General features: G+C 39.2%; 1 protein-coding gene across 4 annotated transcripts in view; it reads right to left on the bottom strand.

Moving 5' to 3' along the window:
- The window catches only part of SLC25A14 (solute carrier family 25 (mitochondrial carrier, brain), member 14), a 33645-nt gene extending 12800 nt beyond the window's left edge, over positions 1-20845 (bottom strand). Inside the window, exons 1-7 of one of the 4 annotated variants that reach the window (XM_014544968.1) lie at positions 20749-20837; positions 20373-20618; positions 14719-14812; positions 11479-11626; positions 10004-10098; positions 7366-7451; positions 3606-3701 (exon numbers count right to left, since the gene is read on the bottom strand). In XM_014544968.1, coding sequence (XP_014400454.1) covers positions 3606-3701; positions 7366-7451; positions 10004-10098; positions 11479-11626; positions 14719-14812; positions 20373-20447 — 594 coding nt within the window. In that variant the 5' untranslated portion in view covers positions 20448-20618; positions 20749-20837. Of the gene's footprint in view, positions 1-3605; positions 3702-7365; positions 7452-10003; positions 10099-11478; positions 11627-14718; positions 14813-15742; positions 15863-20372; positions 20619-20748 lie in introns of those variants that run through there. The other 3 variants (XM_014544969.1, XM_005872742.2, XM_005872743.2) reach the window with 3 other exon arrangements.
- Between the last annotated feature and the right edge of the window lie 827 nt (positions 20846-21672).

The raw sequence follows: 21672 nt of genomic DNA, 5'->3' as shown, positions 1-21672 counted from the left end.
CTGATCACCCCTAACCACTCTGCCTGCCTGCCTGCCTGATCACCCCTAACTGCTCACCTGCTTGCCTGATTGCCCCTAACCGCCTCTGCCTGCCTGCTTCATTGCCCCTAACCACTCTGCCTGCCTACCTGATTGCCCCAACCTCTTCAGCCTCGGCCACCGCTGCCACAGCTTCATCCGGAATGTCGTCTGGAAGGTCGTTTGACTGTCTGGTCTAATTAGCATATTATGCTTTTATTATTATAGATTGTGTTTAAATTTCATTGAAAATTGAACATAACATACTGTGGGGACAACTGCTTTCTGGAAGACCTGTTATATTATTCAATCATCTCTAAATTTCCTAACTCGCCCTAGCTGGTTTGGCTCAGTGGAAAGAGCATCAGCCTGCAGACTGAAGGGTCCCGGGTTCAATTCTGGTCAAGGGTACATGCTTGGGTTGCAGGCTCGGTCCCCAGCTGGGGGCATGCAGGAGGCAGCTGATAGGTGCTTCTCATCATTGGTGTTTCTCTCTCTCTCTCTCTCTCTCTCTCTCTCTCCCTCTCTCTCTCTCCCTTCTTCTCTAAAACCAATAAAAATATATATATTTTAAAATTCCTAACTCAATGTATACAGTGGAAGTAATATAGCTGTGCTGTCACCATGTTTTATTCTGCTGCTCAGGCTGACTGGCCCAACAATGCCTTCCTCTCTGACCCGTCCATCTGTTCAACTCTGTTAGAAGATGACCTTTACAGAAGACTACTTTGGTGAAGACTAAGGCCCCAAACTGGAGTCCATGGGCTGAATTCAGACATGTTTTGTTTAACCAAACAGTGTTTCTAGAAGGCTGAATAAACTGTCAACATATAAAAAACCAGGACACTTCACATAGAAATGCAGATTTCCAGCTTCTCTTGCAAATCCAGAAAACTTGGCAACACTGAATTCACATCACACATGGCAACAATGAGTGCGGCAGGTGCTCTCCAGTTACCAAAGTCCCTACCACTCTATTGTCTTTCCAAAGCTGACATTAGTGCCAGTTATGCTTTATTATTGTATTCATGCGGTTATTTCTCCCAATGGAGTAGGGAAGAAAGTGAAATGTTTCCAGTATCCATATTGTAATCAAAGCAGGGAAATAAAGCATAAACAAAGAGGACTATGTGTTTGAAGAAAAATGCAGACATATTTCTCTTTGAAATGAAAAAATAATTCTGTATTTAATATGCAAATAACATGTCCGTGTCCGAAGAATACATAACACAATGTACATGCCTGGATGATGTAAGTAGCCTGGATCATAAAAGTAGCTATGTTCAGTTCCTCAAAAAATTAAACATAGAATTACCATACAATCCAGCAATCCCACTTTTGGGTATATACATAAAAGAACTGAAGTCACAGTCTTCACTCACCCATGTCCATAGCACTATTATTCATAAGAGCCAAGGTATAGAAACAACCTAAATGTCTATTAACAGATGAGCAGATAAATATACACAATAGACTATTACTCAGCCTTAAAAAGGAAAGAAATCCTGACACATGTGACAACATGAATAAACCTGGAGGGGCACTATGCTAAGTGAAATATGCCAGTCACAAAATGACAAAAGTATGATTCCACTTATATAAGGTATCCAGTATAGTCAAATTCATATAGACATAAGGTATAAGGTTGTGAGGAAGGGGAGAATGGGGAATTGCTTAATGGGTACAGAGTTCCAGTTTTGCAAGATGAAAAGAATTCTGGAGACTGGTTGTAGAAAAATGTAAATGTACTCTACACAACTAAAGTTGAAATCGTTAAGATGGTAAATATTGTTATGTGTATTTTGCCACAACTAAAAGTTTTAATTAAAAATTAAGTATCTATGTTCCCCTGACCAAATCTTCAATTCTATTTATTGCTGTCTTTCCTTTAGCCTTACTTTGTAAAAAAAAATTCTAGCTAGTTCCATTTTCTGGTTTTAAATTGAACTAATCAAGAAATGGCACCCTGCTATTATTAAAAGCAAATCTCAAAGATCATTAATAGATACCAAGACCATTAGGTGAAAGGTTATTAGATAATAGGATACATGCATGATGCTACATACAGCCGTGGGCAAACTACGGCCTGTTTGAAATGAATAAAACTAAAAAAAAAAAAAAAAAAAAAAGACCGTACCCTTTTATGTAATGATGTTTACTTTGAATTTATATTAGTTCACACAAACACTCCATCCATGCCTTTGTTCCGGCCCTCCGGTCCAGTTTAAGAACCCATTGTGGCCCTCGAGTCAAAAAGTTTGCCCACCCCTGTGCTAGAATATAACCCTACAGACAACTTGCTAATTGCCAATGGTGAAACAACTTATCTTTTACGATGGTGAGATCTAGTAGACATCATCTTACCAAGTAATCAAACTTGACATCACTAACTATGGAATAACCCAACATCATCTGCCTGTTAGTATGTTGCATATGAAATACAGTCTTACCCATGAACTTCTCTTACCAAAAACATTTAACATGAATCTAATCAAGCCAACAGACTTAACTTCCAGTTTACAGAAAGTACAGAGGAAATATGAGGAATCATTTTATAAGAAAGCTAGCCTGGACTCATCAATAAAGGAAATTTGAATATGGGCTGGATGTTAGGTATTAGGGACTTACTGTTAATTTTCTTAGGTGTGATAAGGGTATTATTATTATGTAGGAGAATGTCCGTATTCTTACGAGATATATAATGAAGTATTTAGGGGAATGCCATGATGTCTGCAATTTCCTTTCAAATAGCTTAGCAAAAAGAAAAAGGGTATATATACATACATAAATAGATAAAGCAAATATGGCCAAACTTTAACAGTCATTTAATCCAGGTATATAGGTATTCATTGTTCTATTCTTTCCACTTTTCTGTATGTTTGAAATTTTTTTAAGAAGAAGTTGGGGGAAATTATAAAGGAAGAAAAACAGCCAAGTTCTCTTTTTTAAGAGTCTATTAATAGAATTTCCCATTCTACTCTCTGCATATTCTACTAGTAGTCTTACTTAATACTAAGTGGTTAAAATAGGATAAATCGTTATATGAAAACAACAAAAAAAGAAGTATGGATAGAAGACTGAAAGATAATAAGACAAAGTGTTAAAAGTGATTATCTCTAGCTAGTGGGACTTGATGGATTTTTTCTCACATATATTTTCTCAATATTTTACAGTACATCTTTTACCTTTAAAAAGGTTTAAAAAGGTTGTTTTAGGCAACAACTTTAGAACGTAAGCATTACAGAGGTATCATAAACAGACATTGCTGTGTCAGTACAAAACTGGCAAAAATAGATATTGAAGAACTAATTCACTGTGAATTTGAACAAATCAAAATGCTATCTCAAATAATGTAATATCTTCTCTCACATACATAACCCCCAAACATTAAGTAGAAATAAAGACAACTGATAATTTCTGGTCCTTTCATAGGTAATAAGGAGCTTCTTACCTTATTTTTTGGGTTAACAAGAATCTTACACAGTGTAAGATGACAGTTCACAATTGTATGGCTTTATATATAAAAAAGTATTCTTTGCAAATTCTAGGAACTGAGTATACAACAATATCAGGAAAAGTGTACTCACCCTCCACAGACCCTTGGTACCTTCTTGCTGGTATATATCAATGAAGCTGCCAATCATGCTGCCTTGAAACAAGCTTCCCTGAGCCTGCATTCGAATCTAAAATAAGAAGAGGTGAACATTTTGTTTTGACTGAAAGAACAAAAATGAGGTATTTCACTCATTTAACATTTAAGAAAATAGTTTTGGGGGATTAAAGAAAAATCAGGCCCAGCCAGCATGGCTCGGTGATTGAGCGTCAACCTATGAACCAGGAGGTCACAGTTCAATTCCCAGTCAAGGCACATGCCTGGTTGCGGCTAGATCCCCAGTGTGGGGCATGCAGGAGACAGCCTATCAATGATTCTCTCTCATCATTGTTGTTTCTATTTCTCTCTTCCTTTCCCTTCCTCTCTGAAATCAATAAAAAAATTTAAAAAAATTAAAATGAACCTGCTATTATTATGAAGTTAATGACTTAAACTATATATAGAAAGTATCTATAATAATAAAAGCATAATATGCTAATTAGACCAGACATCCTTCTGGACGACCTTCCAGACGAAGCCGGGGCTGCAAGGGAAGCCCAGGTCCTGGGTGCCTGCCAGCAGCCAGAGGGAAGCCCGGGTCCCGGGTGCCAGAGGGAAGCCGGTGCCGGCAGCCAAAGGAAGGAAGGCCTGCTCTTGCACGAATTTCATGCATCGGGCCTCTAGTACCTTATAAAGATGATTTAATCAGCCTCACATTCCTCATACGTAGGTCTATCATTTCTGGAGTTGAAAAAAAACTTGAGGAAAAGAACGAACAAGTACTCAGTGTAGGTAGAAAACAATTCATTTAAAATTTAAGTAATTTAGTGAAAAATTAAAACAGTCTACATGTCCAAAAACCACAAAGGATTGGCTGCATAAATGTATGGTGCATCCATCCATTTAATGGAATACTGTGCAGCCATAAAATTATGTTGTAGAATAATATTTGACATTGAAAAAATATCAACAAGTAATCGCTAAATAGAAAAAAAACAGGCTGCAAAGCAGTGTGTATGCTATATAATTTTTATTAAAAGCATGTTAACTTAAAATAAGCCATATGCACAACAAAGAGAGTGGATGAACATACACATGCAAATGTTGACCATGGCTTAAGTCTGAGAGATGAGACTATCCGTGAGCATTTTTCCCCCTTTTTGCTTTTTCTGCATTCTACTTTTTTTCTACATTTAACATGCACTGCTTATGTAATTATAAAAAGCAAAAATGTTTTAATGTAATTTTATGCTAAAAGACATTAAACTGAATTTTATTTGTAAAAAAGCATAATACTATATTCTGCAAAGAAAAACCAGCCTGCTATTATTATGAGAAGGGCACAAGAAAGGAGATAGAGCACTCTGCACACACAGAATCACAGGAGTTGTGCCCTAGCCAGTTTGTTTCAGTGGACAGAGCATCAGCCCATAGACCAGTGGTTCTCAACCTTCCTAATGCTGCGACCCTTTAATACAGTTCCTCATGTTGTGGTGACCCCCAACCATAAAATTATTTTCATTGCTACTTCATAACTGTTTTTTTGCTACTGTTATGAATCGTAATGTAAATATCTGATATGCAGGATGTATTTTCATTGTTACAAATTGAACATAATTAAAGCATAGTGATTAATCACAAAAACAATATGTAATTATATATGTGTTTTCCGATGGTCTTAGGCGACCCCAGTGAAAGGGTCGTTCGACCCCCAAAGGGGTCGCGATCCACAGGTTGAGAACCGCTGCCATAGACTGACCTGTCCCGGTTCGATTCAGATCAAGGGCATGTACCTTCGTTGCAGGCAAAATCCCAGCCCTGGTCAGGGAGTGTGTGAGAGGCAACCAATCAATGTGTCTCTCTCACATTGATGTTTCCCTCACTGTGTCTCTCCCCCTCACTCTCTCTAAAAATCAATGGAAAAATATCCTCGGATGAGGATTAACAACACACAAAAAAAGAATCACAGGAGTCATCACTAAATACTAGTGGCCCAAATGTAGCCCTGATTTTCATGAAGCAAAACTCTAGGTTTCCATAAATATCATGTAATAGCAACATGTCTCTATGTAGAAAATCAACTGCTACTACTTAAGAGTTGAAATAAAAACCTTAACCAAATTATATCAGAATAGAAATCACCACAAAGACAAGCTGAAACCGCAAATACCATATGATAAGTACAAGATTTCTTTAAGGAGATGATTCCTGAGCAGGTCTCGGACTAGGGTGGAGCAACAAGCAGGGCACTTCCCTCAGGCACAAAATGTAGGAGGAAAACACAAAAAACTTCAGTAATCCAGATAAATAACATCTTAATGAAACATTTTTTAAAAAATCAAAATTAATGCACAAAACCCAACAATGAACCAAATATCAAAATTGCAACTAAAATAGGATCCAACACAGTGGGATTAAGGTGAGGCAAGGAAGATAAATTGTACAAAATATTGATATTCTATTCACCATTAATTTTTTGCATTCATCTTAATTTCTGAAAAATATTGCATAAAAACATTATCTCTTGATGACTGAGTTTTTTGGTACCTCCTTACATATTGCAACCAAAGAGATTGCCTTACTTGTCTCGTCCTAGTCCTGGCCCTGTTCCTAAGAAGTCTTGAAGGATAAATTCATAAGGAAAGCGGGGGGAGGTAAGCAACTGAGGCAGAAACAGAACTACATGCACAAAGGCGAAGAAGCAACACATAGTAAATCAGAGAAAGAGCTGTCCAAGGATAAAAGGATTGAACAGCCCAACTGTGATTATAAATCTTATATTGTTACCATCACAGTCTAAGTTTGTGATCTGGGATTCTCTCATGCTTTTTATCATATATTTAGTGTTTTTAATTAATCTGATTATTTAAATAAGTTAAATAGAAAATGCCTTTTAATGAGATAAAATAAGGTAAAGATTTATATTAAAATGTTTCATTCTGTGTTTTGATAAAATCTGAAAGGAATCCATATTTTGAAAACTCAGCACCACTAACCTATATTGTTCTGTTTCTGAATTCAGAATATCCCAACGCAAGCCAAAATATGCATACCATTTTAAAGCCAAATCTCACTCTTAATAGAAATATGGATAAGACAGGAAAAGACAGAAGCATTATAGACTTAAGGTACCTCAATTAGGTACTCAAATAGGCTTTTCCAAAAACTACATTTTGATTTATTCCTTTGTTCGGTTCCACAGGTTACACCACAGGTCAATATACCATACTAAGCTCTAGAAGGGGTAAGGGATATGCCTTTCTTTTGTAAAGTGGAGAAAGGACTATTATATATACAAGTTCTCCCTCAGATCACTTTTAGAAAAGAGTACAAATGGAAGTAGGGATCTTGAAATTGATTTCCTTAAAATGGCTAGCCCTTGGAAAGAACCTATAAATGGTTTCAATATTCTAGTTTGAAGACCAATGGATTAATGCATACCTTAACAAATTAACTACTATTTATTGAGCATCTGCTATGAACAAGCAGTTTATATGACAGGCAGTTTATATACATTATATACATTATATACATTATCTATAATCTATAATCTTCCTCTCTGCAATCTTTAACAACCTTATGTGATTAAGTACTGAATTATCTTCATTTTACAAATGAGAAAACTGAGGCTTAAAGCAATTAAGTGATTTACCCAAAGTTTTACAGCTGACAAGTGACAGAGTGGGGAATCTGACTCAAAACTCATGCTCTTTTCACATCACACTGCACATCCAATGCTACCAGACCTCTCTTACCTTTAGTACATCGGTGGGATTGGCTATAGTGGAAGATATCACTCCTGACACTACCCCACAGATCATATTAATTAGAAGAGTTTCATCTGTAAAAAGGAGGGGGGAGAAAGAAAGAAAGAACGAAATGTCTGCTTGTATTAGGTACCAGTTTCTGAGAACAGAGTACTGAGCTATCAAAGGAAGGGAAAACTAGTCAGAGAAATGACTGTAGAAATGAACTACAAAGCTTATGAAAATGAACACATATTTCTAGATCTCAAATCAGTACTGAAACGTATAAAACTGTAATACACAAATCATTTTTAAAAAAACTATTTCTAAAGGACACTGGAACATGTTCTATTATTATATGTAACTGCTAATTACACACACAAATTCAAATGTGGTATTTTACCTTTCAATCATTTCAAACATCTAAAGAAAACTATTTTTAAGTCTTTTTCTGAAAAATCATCAACTCAAAAGACTCAGGACTGAATGTTAAGAGATAAATGATACTCACTTATTATATGGAATATAATGAACAAAATAAACTGACGAACAAAATAGGTCCAGAGTCATGGATGCATGGAACAGAATGACAGATCTCAGTGTGGAGGGGGGTGGAGGGGATGGGAAGAGATTAACCAAAGAACACATGCACATATACATAAACCAGGGACACAGACAATAGTATGAGGAAGGCCTGGGGTGGAGGGGGGCAAAGGGTGGGGAAATAGGGGATATCTGTAATACTGTCAACAATAAAAAGTTTTTTAAAAGATAAAATCTTTACCCTTGCCAGTTTGGCTCAGTGGATAGAGCGTTTGCCTGTGGACCGAAGGGTCCCGGGTTCGATTCCGGTCAAGGGCATGTACCTCGGTTGCAGGCTCCCCGCTGGCCCAGGCCTGGTCAGGGTGCATGCAGGAGGCAACCAATCGATGTGTTTCTCTCACATCAATATTTCTCTGTCTCTCCCTCTCTCCTTCACTCTCTCTAAAAATCAATGGAAAAATATCCTCAGGTGAAGATTTTTTAAAAAAGATAAAATTTTTGTCTAATAGAAAAAAAAATGTCAAAATATTGTGATTGGCCTTAATATCTATTAGCCTCAATATCTACTAGCCTCTATTTATTTACAGGAGATTTCTATGATCAAATGTGAAAAACTGGTCATTTGGAAGTAAATCCCCTCAGCTACCAAAAACAAAACAAAACAGAAAACCCACAGAGCCCCTGGCCAGATGGCTCAGTGGGCTGGAGCATTATCCCATGCATCAAAAGGTTGTGGGTTTAATTCCTGGGCAGGGCATATACCTAGGCTGCATGTTCAATCCCAGGTCAGGGCGCATACAGGGGTAACCTATTGATGTTTCTCTCTCACATAGATGTTTCTTTCTCTCTCTCTTTTTTAAAATATATTTTATTGATTTTTTACAGAGAGGAAGGAAGAGGGATAGAGAGTTAGAAACATCGATCAGCTGCCTCCTGCACACCCCCTACTGGGGATGTGCTCGCAACCAAGGTACATGCCCTTGACCGGAATCGAACCTGGGACCCTTCAGTCCGCAGGCCGACGCTCTATCCACTGAGCCAAACCAGTCAGGGTTGTTTCTTTCTCTCTTGCTCTCTCTCCCTCTAAAATCAATAAAAACAGTCCTAGCTGGTTTGGCTCAGTGAATAGAGCTTCAGCCTGCAGACTGAAGGGTCCCAGGTTTGATTCCAGTCAAGAGCACATGCCCAGCTTGCAGGCTCGAACCCCAGTAGGGGGCATGCAGGAGGCAGCTGATCAATGATTGTCATCATTGATGTTTCTCTTCTCCCTCTCCCTTCCTCTCTGAAATCAATAAAAAATATAAGTTTAAAAGATAAATAAATCAATAAAACCAATAAAAACATATCCTCAGATAAGGATTTAAAAAAACACACACAGAGCATATTTTTTCTGAAGTTAAAATGCAATCTTCACCATGCCTCTTCATCATGAAGAGCCCACAAATAGAAACTAGGTAAACCCAAGTGAACAATCTGTGAAAGGAAATTACTTTAGGAAGAGAACCCTTCAGGATCCTCAGAGAAGAAGCTCCAGAATAAGTTGATTTAGTAAAGTGATTCAAAGGCCATTGCTAACCAAAAGGTCCTCCAGCTGTCTCCAACCATGCAACAGTTCCAGGCCTGTGGTAAAATAACCATTTAGTACAGCATCAGGCTGGAAATGTTGCAGCAGCAAATACAAGGCCATATAATAATGCTGACTGTGGATAAGGTGGCCCTAGGTACATCAGTATCTAGAATAGCCTAAAATTACTCCACCTAACAAACGTTTGTCAAACTCAGCAGCTAGAGAAGTCCTTATAGTGGAAGTCCTCTTGTTGACAAGAACAGCATTAATTTTCTGGACAAGATTATTATTCCATGTTCCCTGTGATGGCCAGAAGCCTTTTTTTCCCTTTGACAGGAAAAAGAACAAACTTGAAGAGCAGATCCCTCTAACACATTATCACCTCTACAAGGATTAATCCCAAATCAGTACAAGCTCACTTTGTCCTTGCAATGACTGTCACCCATTCTCACCCAAAATGAACACTTTCTCATGAAGCATGATTTCAATAATCCCCTTAAGTATTACCCCCAAAGAAAATGAGGAGTCTATACTGACCTTCTAAACGTTCTACAAATAATCTCTTCAAGCTTTGATAAATGCCAATTTTAATGGTGCCATATGATGCCTGTCTTAGTAAAGCAGGAGCAATTCTGCCCAAAAAAAGGGGGAAAAGTCAATTATACTCAACATGTGCTTGCAAATTATACATGTCTAGACAGATTACTCATTTCCATTAGCTATTTCATTCTACCCAACAGCAAAATATATATATTTTCAAGCACCCATGGAACATTCACCAAGAGAGCATTTTAGGGTACTAAAATAAACCTCAACAAACTTTTAAAAATTGAAATCATATAGGTTATGTTCTCTGGCCATAATGGAATTAAACTAGAAATCAAGAAGGAAAATCCTTCAACATTTGGAAATTAAACAGCACACTTCTAAACAATCCATGGATCATAGGAAGTCTCAAAGGAAATTTTAAAAATACATAGAACTGAATGAAAATGAAAAATTCACCCTTTAAAATACGTGCGATGCAGCCAAAGCAGTGCTGAAAGAGAAATTTATAACACAAAACACTGAGATTAGGAAAGAGAAAAAGCCTCAAATCAATCATCTAAATTCCTTCCTCAAGAAACTAGAAAAAGGGCAAAATAAATCCAAAGCAAGCAGAAGGAAGGCAGTAATAAAGAGCATAACTTAATAAAATTGAAACAGGAAAATTGAGAAAATCAATGAAACAAAAAGTCAGCTCAAAAAGTCAAAACATTAGCAAATTGAATCCAGCAATGTACGAAAAGAAGTATACACCATTACCCGCATCATAGGTACATTCTTAAAAATCAACCTTACTTCCTAACAGTTGCAGATACATCTTTCATCCTTTCAAGAAGGAGGTACCAAGGCCAAGATTTCACCCTATTTAAGTTATAAACTGGAGACATTCTCACTCTTGTGTCCTTTGAGATGCTTCCAAATTACAAAACTATATTTTAGTAGTTATAAATAGAAAGACAGCAGAAGCTCAGCCAGTTAGGGAAAAAATGATGGATAAATATGCATATTTCTGACTTTATTTGCTTGCTATCAGAAAAAAATAATCTTGTGATTATCCATGCTGATGAAAGAATATGGATGTATTACTTGATTTTCCCCCAAGAAAATTCTTTGAAATTCAGCCTAACATAGATTAATAATAAAATTGATGTCTATTCTCTGAACAATAAACTGGTACCCTAGATGCAGGAGTAGCCTAGGAAACTGGCAGCAGATAACAAACTGGACAATAAACCACAAAGATATGGCTAATCAAAAGTTGACCCCTAATAGCTGCACACACTTATAAATGAACACAAAATCCAAAGCTCAAGGCTTTAAGCAAGTGAAATATAAACTGACACATCAATATTCAATTACAAGTTGAAATGGTGAATATGAACAGCATAAACTATCAGACAGCTAAAATACGTGACTTCTTTAAAAATTATTTCTATTCATGATGGAAGGTAAGAATCCAGTTTTACCCTGAATACAAAGCCAATACACCTTCTTCTTTATAGATTCGGAACAAGGCATGAAACATTCCTCGGTATTTTATCTCTTTGAAGCGGGCATCAATGCTTTGGCCTTGAACCTGCAGTCGAGTTTTGGTTAGGTCCACAGGAAAAGTTCCTATAAAGAACACACTCATTTATAAGTTTTTTCAAGGAATCACAGTTAACTGTTGGCTGAATGTATGCAAATGACATTTTTTCCCTTTATTTTATTACTAGAGGCCCGGTGCATGACATTCGTGCACTGGGGGGTAGGGTCCCTCAGCCGGGCCTGTGCCCTTTCACAGTCCGGGAGCCCTCGAGGGATGTCCAACTGATGGTTTAGGCCTGCTCCCCACCTAAGCAGGCAGTCGGACATCCTTAGCACTACCGTTTTGGTGGAAGAGGCTCCCACCACCGCCACTGCACTCACCAGCCATCAGCTTGACTTCTGGCTGAGTGGCACTCCCCCTGTGGGAGCGCACTGACCACCAGGGGGCAGCTCCTGTGTTGTGCGTCTGCCACCTGGTCAGTGCGCATCATAGTGACCTGTTGTTCCTCCGTCTGGTCGATTTGCATATTACCCTTTTATTATATAGGATTTTTTGCCAATAACCATTTATTCCCCAAATACCCTCTTCCACCTCCACTAATCTTCCTCCCTGCCATGAAGTCACCACACAATTGGCCAATGATATTTTTTTAAAACATAAGACAAATTTTTCTTATAACACATAGAAGAACACTCGAATACCACTGTCTTAAGTCATGTCTTGCATGTGGTAAAGTGAAATGCACTGTATTCTATCTGGTCAACAGGATTTTACCCATAGTATAATTGAAATTGTAATATAATAAAGTGCTTTTAAGATTGTCCTTATATATAGCAAAGGCAAAATAATTTAAATGTTTTAATTTCATGTGTTACATACAATCTGGCATTTATCTCTGTCTCTTCCTTCTGCCCACTTCAAGTCTCCCCACTTCTCCCTCTTAAAATCTTCCTAAATTTTAACAAAGAAGATAGGAAAGTGTGAGATTGTACCTCCAGATACTCTTATATACTATTACAAGGTTTTATGTTTTTCTTTTTATCTGTTTACAAGAAACAAACAGTTCCCTAGTATTATAAACTATAATGGCAAAGTCCTATTTAGTCTACTCATCCTGGTTCCTTAGGTAATTCAAGACTAATACAAGTCTTGAATTTTCTTCAAGAATATTTTCTTTAACCAAACTTCTTTCTCTTATTATATTAACACAAAGAAGTGGTCATTACATTGACAAAATATGTTTCACAGAATATTTCAAGGTCTAAAACTAACAAGGTGATTATACTAGTATAACTCTGGTCACTGATGACCTTCATATGACAATACCAGAGCATATGCCAAGAAAGTCAACAAATATCAGTGGATTGGAATCACTTATTTAGTTTAGGAAGAGAAAATCTGGAAAAATAAACAAACAAAATCTAAAAAATATTTCAAAATTAAAATCAAATAAAGAAAAATCTGCCCTAGCCAGTTTTGCTCAGTGGACTGAGGGCCACAGGTTTGATTCCAGTCAAGGGCATGTACCTCAGTTGCAGGCTCAATCCTGTTGGAGTGCATGCAAGCCTCCCCCTCCCTTACTCCCCCCTCCCTTCCACTCTCTAAAAAAATCAATGGAAAAAGTATCCTTCAATGAGTATTAACAAAACAAACAGAAGAATGTGTTTCATCTTGTTAGTCAATTTTCTTCTAAAATGGGACAGAGGTGCTCTGGCCGGTTTTGCTCAGTGGATAAAGTGTTAGACTGCAGACTGAAGGGTCCCAGGTTCCATTCCAGTCAGGGGCACATGCCTGGGTTGTGGGCTTGATCCCCAATTGGGGGCCCGTGGGAGGCAGCCAATCAGTGGTTCTCTCTCATCGATATTTCTGTCTCTCTCCCTCTCCTTTCCTCTCTGAAATCAATAAAAACATTTTTAAATAAATAAATAAAATAAAATGGGACAGAGGTTTGAAAAGAAGTTTGGATACTTATACTAAGAAAGTTATAAATAACTTATAAACAAAAGACCATTCTTACAGGAATATAGCAGAAACCCCTATCTTATCTAACTCCCTTTGTATTTTCATGTATATTACCTTAAGCCTAGCAAATTAACAAATCATTAAACTATCAAAAAAGCTTTCTAGGTGCAGAGCTGAGGTCCTGATGAGCTGTGTCCTGTGTGTGCCTGTGGCTGGGGCTGTCCAGGGCGCTGAGCTTCCCGAAGCCTGCATATGCCACCCGGTGGCCAGGCCGTCTGCAGCCAAGGGCGAGGAAGCGGAGGATGCTAACCGCCCCATGCAGTTTTCCACCAGCAACGCCAACCAGTCCAGTTGGACAGCGGAGCATTACCTGGGGAAGGAGCGCAACGACCCTGGTGAAAGGTGTTGCCCTTAAGCCTGTCCCTCATGATTCTGCTCATTTGGTGCTTCGTTAGGGAGACCATCTCGGACCACTGGTTGAAACAGGTATTGGAAGAAGAGGTGCCGGAGCCCAGCAATCCTTCTGAGGAGCCTGGAACTCTAGCTGCCTATGGAGCGAAAACTTAAAGGGCGCCCGCGGGAGCAGGCAGCGGCCCTTACGTTTGAAGTCGTGTTTGATAATTTCTGTCATGGTTACGTGCGTCCCCAGACTGAAGGATTTGGATGGCGCACCTGGCCACACTGACCCTCGGGGAAGGAGAGAACAGAATGTCAGCAGACGGGACCCAGTTCTTTGCCTGATACTTTGATGCCCAACGAATATGCAAAAAGACTTTTTTTAGATCCATATAAAAGGTTTTGGATTTGTGATTTTGTTCAACACTATGTTTCCAAAGCAATTCTGGTGACACTTGTAATCCAGGGTAATCTCATTTGCAGGTCTTTTGCTTTCTGAGACAGAATAACTCAGAAGAGTTGTTTTTTTATTTTATAACGTACTGTGGTATGTATAAATTGATGTTAGTTTTACAAACTAACAAATTGATAATAAATTTTAATTAGCTAATGTGGGGAAAAAAAAGCTTTCTAAGTTTGACTTTTCTTAACTTCACTTTCCATACCATTAATAGTACTTTCCCAGAAAATGTTAATTGATGGCTTTGAGACAATAGTTTTTAAAACAAATAGGGCCTTTCTTTTTTCTCTTTCTCTAGCATTCACCAAAAGTTGCCATTTATACCATAAGAAGCAGATTTGTCAGTTTTCACATTCTTACCAAATTCCGCAACAATAGAGGCAAGGCCGCCATATACAAAGGGTTTCCAATTCAGACCAGACATCTCATGGCTTCCAGTGTCACTTTTCTGATGCTAAAAATAAACATAAATCAGAACAAGGCACAAGAGTAAGGAGCATCTATCAGTGTCTGATCACATAACACACATCAACAAATTTGGCAAATAAAACAGACATAGAGGAACAACCCTACCAAATGGAATGACAAAAAAATGGGGGATCCCGTTTTATGTGGTAGATGATCATGAATGTGTTTACTGCCACATAGGGGCAGGGGTGAGAATCACTCAAAGATCAATCTGTGCCCTTCATTCTAATTTAATATTATCCCCATCCCCACCCAAAGAAGTTCCAGGCCATCCAGCACACACAACTTAGACATTCAACTAGACAATTACTAGTGAAGGAACCTGGAGTTCAAATTATATAGGCCGAGGCATCTCATAAAAGCAGTTCATGCTATTCAGTCACATTTATTCATGTGCAAAACACAGCTGACACCACTACCTCACATATACTTAGCCCTCTCATCTTACCACTAAACTTTACGGTTTTAGTTCATGTAGCTCATTCTAGCTATCCACAACCCTCCCCCCGACCCCCCGCCCCACTAGGCCCAGGCTGAGTTAAACACCTTTTCACCTTCCTTCTGGTTCCCGAAGGAATGACAGTAATATCGTATCTTTCTTCTCTGTGACATTTAACATCCAGTGAATCTTCTTTTCCCTGGCTTTTTAAAGCATGTGCATACAAATGTTGTTTTTCTTTGAGTTCAGGTTCTTTAACAAGGTATTCTACTCTTCATCTCCTTTTCTTCCTTTCTCATCCCACCTCCAGTAGACTTGTCATCTTCAATCATTTCAAGTTTTTTTCCCTGCCACTCTCAGCTATCTCTCTTGAATTTTTTCCTTATAGTTCTGCCCTCTAGATCAGTGATTTTCAAATTTTAATGTGCACCAAAATCATCTAGAAGGTGGATTAAAAAATAGATTGTTGGGCCTCACCCTCAGGGTTTCTGATTGGTGGTCTGGGTCTGGACTATTTGCAAGTTTCCAAATAATGCTGATGCTAAAAAAAGACACAGCCAAATAATGCTGATGCTTCCACACGTTAAGAACTAGTACTCTTGGCATCACCTACTAAATCCTAGTCCAGCTGAAATTACCTCTTTTCTTAAGTTGAACTCTTGGATTTCTTTAAATATTCCTTTTTCAGCGCTTCACAGATGTATATTATTGAATTTCAAAAGCAACTTCAAGTAGTTTATAGTCAGGAATGAAGACTCTGAAATCAGACTGCCTAGGTTCAAGTCCTGACAACAACACATACTAGTTCTGTGATCTTGGGCAAGTTATTTAACCACTTTATTTCTGGGTTTACTGAACTATAAAATGGGGATAATAATAAATACTATATTATAGGGTTGTTGTGAAAACCCTATGTAATAAAGAGGTAATATGCAAATTGACCATCCCTCCAACACACAAGATGGCCGCCCCCCATGTGGACACAAGATGGTCACGACAAGATGGCCTGCAGGGGAGGGCAGTTAGGGGTGACCGGGGCGGCAGAGGAGGGCAGTTGGGGGCAAACAGGCCTGCAGGGGAGGGCAGTTGGGGGTGACCAGGCCTGCAGGGGAGGGCAGTGGGCAATCGGCGGGCCAGCAGGGGAGCAGTTAGGCATCAATCAGGCTGGCAGGGGAGTGGTTACGGGGTGATCAGGCTGGCAGGCAGAAGCAGTTAGGGGTGATCAGGCAGGCAGGCAGGCAGGCAAGCAGTTGGGAGCCAGCAGTCCTGGATTGTGAGAGGGATGTCCCAGATTGGAGAGGGTGCAGGCTGGGCTGAGGGACACATCCCTCACCCTCATGCACGAATTCATGCACTGGGCCTCTAGTTAAATAATATAATGTAAAACACCTAGAAAAGCACTTGGAACCTAGTTCAACAACTATTAGCTTTTATCATTATTACATTTTGAAAAGTTAAGTACTCCAATACACATTTTCACAGATATTACTTGCTGTCTACTTCCGCCATTGCCCAATCTGGGGTTAGCACCTTTGAGTTGCATTCTCTTTTTTAGTGGAGGCTGATGCTTCCACTTTGTTTTGCTTTGTTTCCACGTAAGGAATTCTCTGTAACTAAGCACAGAACAATTTTCCAGAGAGGATAGTAAACTGCAGACAAATGTTTTAGTTAGAGGTCACAAAAATAATTATGGAAATTTTCTTTCAAGCATAGTGTGATCAGCCAGTTCATCTGACATAGAGTCTCAAATAGATAGCCCTTTTGGAGGAAAAGTTGTTGGAAAGAATTCTAAAGAGCAAAGAAGGAATAAGTACTTCACATAGCTGCTGCTTAAAATTAAAGTCTTGAGTACTAAATGCTATCTTATCAATTACAATTGATAGCAAAGCATGACACATACAGTGAGAGAGTAGGCACGGAAAAGCAAGAACCATGGCATATCCCCTCTCTGAGTCTGTGGGGGAAAATGCCCTCTCCATTGACCAATTTATAGACCTCCTAAAACAGCCAAACATTTCAAATGGCTGCTATGCTTCTCTCCAAAGCTTTATCTTTACAGATTCTTTGAATCTTCTCATTATAAGAGAAAGCCTCTATCAGAATTTTACTACCTGCTATCTAGCCTTTTAATAAGGCAGATATGTTCAGGGTTCAGGCTTCAATAATAATTCAGTTAAAGGCAGGGGGCAGAGCCAAAGCAGAGCAAAAAGACCAGCCACTAAATCTTAGGTCAGTTGCTCAGTGGTTCCTTAATGAAGTTTTCACAATTCTGAGGTGAAATGAACAAGAGTACCTAGTGCTTTTTTTCAGTCCAATATATTTCATTTAAAGGATTATAAGGAAATCATGTTCTTCCAGTACCTGGAACATTTTTTTTAAATCACTTCTCTTGTATGAGATAATAGCAGTAGTTGGGCCGAAACCGGTTTGGCTCAGTGGATAGAGCGTCGGCCTGCGGACCGAAAGGTCCCAGGTTTGATTCCGGTCAAGGGCATGTACCTGGGTTGCGGGCACATCCCCAGTAGGAGATGTGCAGGAGGCAGCTGATCGATGTTTCTCTCTCATCGATGTTTCTAACTCTCTATCTCTCTCCCTTCCTCTCTGTAAACAATTAATAAAATATATTTAAAAAAAAAAAAAAAAAAAAATAGCAGTAGTTGGTAGTTAATTGTGCTTAATGCCTTAACAAAATAAGACTGGCAACCCTAATTTGTGCCTCCTGCTCGCACTTTCATTTAAATTTTATTGGTCTATGAAATCCAAAAGTCTGGGAACCACTGGCCAAATTAACACTGCTACCACTCCTACCGCTCCACTCCCATGTGATAGTAAAATCCCTTTCCTTCTAATGTTAGGAAAGAATCCTGCTATGAAGAAGTCCTGTATTATGTTTAACTAGGTCTTATTTTAGATATTCCTTCCTCCTACTGAGCCAAAAGTCTGCCTTCCCATAGTTTTCACCCATTTTTGGAGGTAATATTGGACAAATTTAGTCTTTTTCCCTAGGGAAGTCCTTCCAATATTTAAAGACAGATATCATGCTCTTTCTCCTACATCTTATCTTTTTCAGGCTACATAACCACAATTATTTTCATTATTATACTTCAATTATTATAGCTGAAAATTGCAGTTGCTTTTGTGGGGGCCACATCACACTAATGAATCATTAAAATGTCAGCTCAAACCTCCAATTCTTTTAAGGCTATTAACAAGCAAGCATGTTATGTCATAGTTATTCTACAGTTGTGCAATGTTTTCTGAATCTTCATTTTTCCATTCTATATCTTAACCTCAGGTATAAAAATGGCTAGGATGAGATTTTTCTTCTAGTTGCCCATGCTATTTTTCTCTCTTAACTAGGTTAAGATCCCTGAAGGCAGAAACCATGTCTCACAGCACTTTTTATAAGCCCTACAATAGCTTGCACAGAATTGGGTACACATCCATTAAATACATGGTTGGCTCCAGTGTGATGTGCTTTATCTATATATGCAGCCTATATGTAAAAGATTACAGGAAAAATCATGAAAGTTAAGTTGCTGGGCCAGACCAACACTACATACTGGATACACGACACTTTGCTGATCCTCAGAGATTCTCTGCCTATTAATTCTCTTCCCTTGCTTTTGTTGCAGATAATTACATGTGTAAAATACCCCTGGCATCTAACAATGCCTTTGACTTGTGGGGGCTATCCCCAGATATGGGTAAAAGGAGAAAAGTCATATCTGAGTTAAAATAAAAATAGAGTACCTTATATATTTTTATTGTATAAAATAAAAATATTGTATGAAAAATATCTTCAAAATGCACACACATATTCTGAAGTTTGACTAAGGAAAATCTGATATACTAAAGAGTGAAAAGAATGTCCTAAAATACGAGTTACATAGCCCTGCACTACTCCAAAAATCTGATGAGAAAAACCTGGGTGCCTTTCTTGCTTTCTCTTTTAAGAAAGAGTAGGCATCAGATTCTTAGCTTCAAGAGATAATAATGGAGAGTAAAGCAAATATTTATTGAAGGGACATTAAATACCCAAACCTGCAATGTGCTCTGGTCTAAATTTGATGTTTTTGTTTTTTGTTTTTTTAAAAAAAAACAAAAAACAGAACAAATGTTCTAACACCTTAACAATATTTATCATTTAACCTATAGTTCCTGGATAATCAAGGAGAATAAGGTGGTGATAAAGGTTCTATAAAATACAGTGCTTGCCTTTCAATAATTTATAATCTGGTAGAAGAAATCAGAGTAGTTCATTAAAGAAAAGTTAAGTGCTAAACTATATAATACAAACTATAAGAGCAAAATAAGCATGGAAAAGGAGACAATCAGCATGGGCCTACATAATTTGGAAAGGTTGGTGAAATTGAGAAAATTTAAAATGGGCCTTGGCACAAAGCAGAATTGGTGTAGGTAAGGAAAAAGGCTGGGGGAGGAGAGCAGAATGAACAGACACACAAATGTGGGGGAAAGCACAGCACATGGAGGCAGACATCAACATGGTTTGCTCTGAGAAGAGTGCAACCTAAATGGAACAGAAAATTACCTTACATCATTGAAATAATATTAATCAAGAATTACAAAGGAACAGGTCAAGTTGAAAGACTTGGGGTATGAGGGATACTGTAAAATTTTAAACAGGGAAGTGATTTGAGGAAATCCACATTTTAGTTAGCCTACCAGGGCTGCAGCAAAGTGATTACAAATGGGAGAGCTAGGGAAACTAGCTTAGGATGGTATGAAGTAAAGCAGACAAGGTGTTTGTTGGCAGTGAGGTTAGAGATAAATTCTTAAAATGGAGACACAAAGGAACTTGATGATATAGGGAATGAAGATGAGAGAGGAGTTCATGGTAACTCTAAGCATTCCTAGCCTGGAAAAAACAAGGAAATACTAATAGAAATTTACAAATGTCCCTGCTATTACCTTGTCTGAGAAATTAATTCGTGCTGATAAAGGCTGTCATCACAATTAGTTATCTGAACTGCATTTTAATAGATGCCTTCAATGCCTTGACCTCAAGGAGTGGAAGGGTAGAAACTGAAGGGGAGCAACTTTCAACAGCACCCCTCACACTAATACAATGGAGGTGTTTGCTTACTCCGCTTACAATCACGGCCGCCGTTGCAAACTTCACCCTTAGAAAAATTAGGATTATTCCAGGAAAGATACCCATTCACCCTCTGGGTAGCAGGATCTTGCCAGTTCCTCGGCTGTCAGAGCGAGTTCGTGAAGAGAAGGGAGGCGCCTGAGGAGGCGGCCTCCCAGGGGGGTCGAGGAAGCAGGGTTCAATCGAAGAAGTAAAACCAACGATGCCAGAAGAGTGAAAGACAGGGAAGGGACTCAGCTGAGGGGAGAGAGAGACCAAAGGACCGTTAAGCCCCTCCCAGGCCGGGAACCAGGCCAGCCCGGCCCCGCGCGGCCTGGCGCGGCCCAGCCCCGCTCCCCAGCCTGGAAATGCAGGAGCTCCCCCTCACCTGCTCGGGTTCATCGGACGACTGGGAAGCCGAGGCTCCCACAGTCGGAAACACCACTGCAGCGCCAACCCGGAAGCATTGAAACCAACGGAAGTAACCAAGCTGTTGCCCTGGCAACGGTGGCGCTGGCATCTGAACTCCTCCTCCTTCAATCCTTAAAAAGGAGGCGCAAAATAGGAGGCGAAAACAACAGGGGTCTTAATGGGGGAGGGGAGTCGGCAGACTACAGGTGTAAAGGCCCAAAAGGGCAACCTGACTATCGGGAGAGGTCAAGAGGGGTCGGGAGAGGGTAGTAAGGCCTGAGAAATCGGCAGCTTCTGCAGTCAGCACGCTTGTCCACGAGAGCAGAAATATTCCCTCTTCATCACGTTACTACCCACCTCGAGCGAACTAGGCCCAGGAAAGGAGGGGGTTGGAAAAAAACCTCAGGCCCGCGAAGGACGGGGCAAACGGGGAGGCGGGGCAAGCGGAGTGAAAGGGCGGGGCGCCTGCGCAAAGATCACAAAAAAGGAGGGAAAGTGAGGGAGAGGGACAAAGGGTGTCTAAGGGACAAAGCGGGACTAAGCCTTAAAACCAGTGGGAAAATGAGGCAAAGGGGATGAGCGCTATTTCGCAAAATGCCTAAACTGGGAAAGAAAGATCAAGTAAACAAATAAACCTCAACACCCATTAGGGCCCAGGCATTCAGGACTGAAAATTAGACTCAGGCCCTGTACTTAAAGCAGACGGTTGAGAAAGAGCAAGTTGGAAACAGAAAAGAGCTATCAGAAAAAGTTAAAGAATCTGAAGAGTAGAAATACAAACAGGGGAGTTCGAATTAATCCGCAACTCACAATCAGCCAGAAAACTAAGTGAGGGCTCGCTGACTGGCTCTAGCACCTCCAGGATGGAAGGAATAGGTGCAAAGCATTCTGGATTATTCCG

This window comes from Myotis brandtii, unplaced genomic scaffold, assembly GCF_000412655.1.
Source record: "Myotis brandtii unplaced genomic scaffold, ASM41265v1 scaffold39, whole genome shotgun sequence".
Taxonomy (NCBI): domain Eukaryota; kingdom Metazoa; phylum Chordata; class Mammalia; order Chiroptera; family Vespertilionidae; genus Myotis; species Myotis brandtii.
This window is presented reverse-complemented; position numbering and strand designations above follow the sequence as displayed.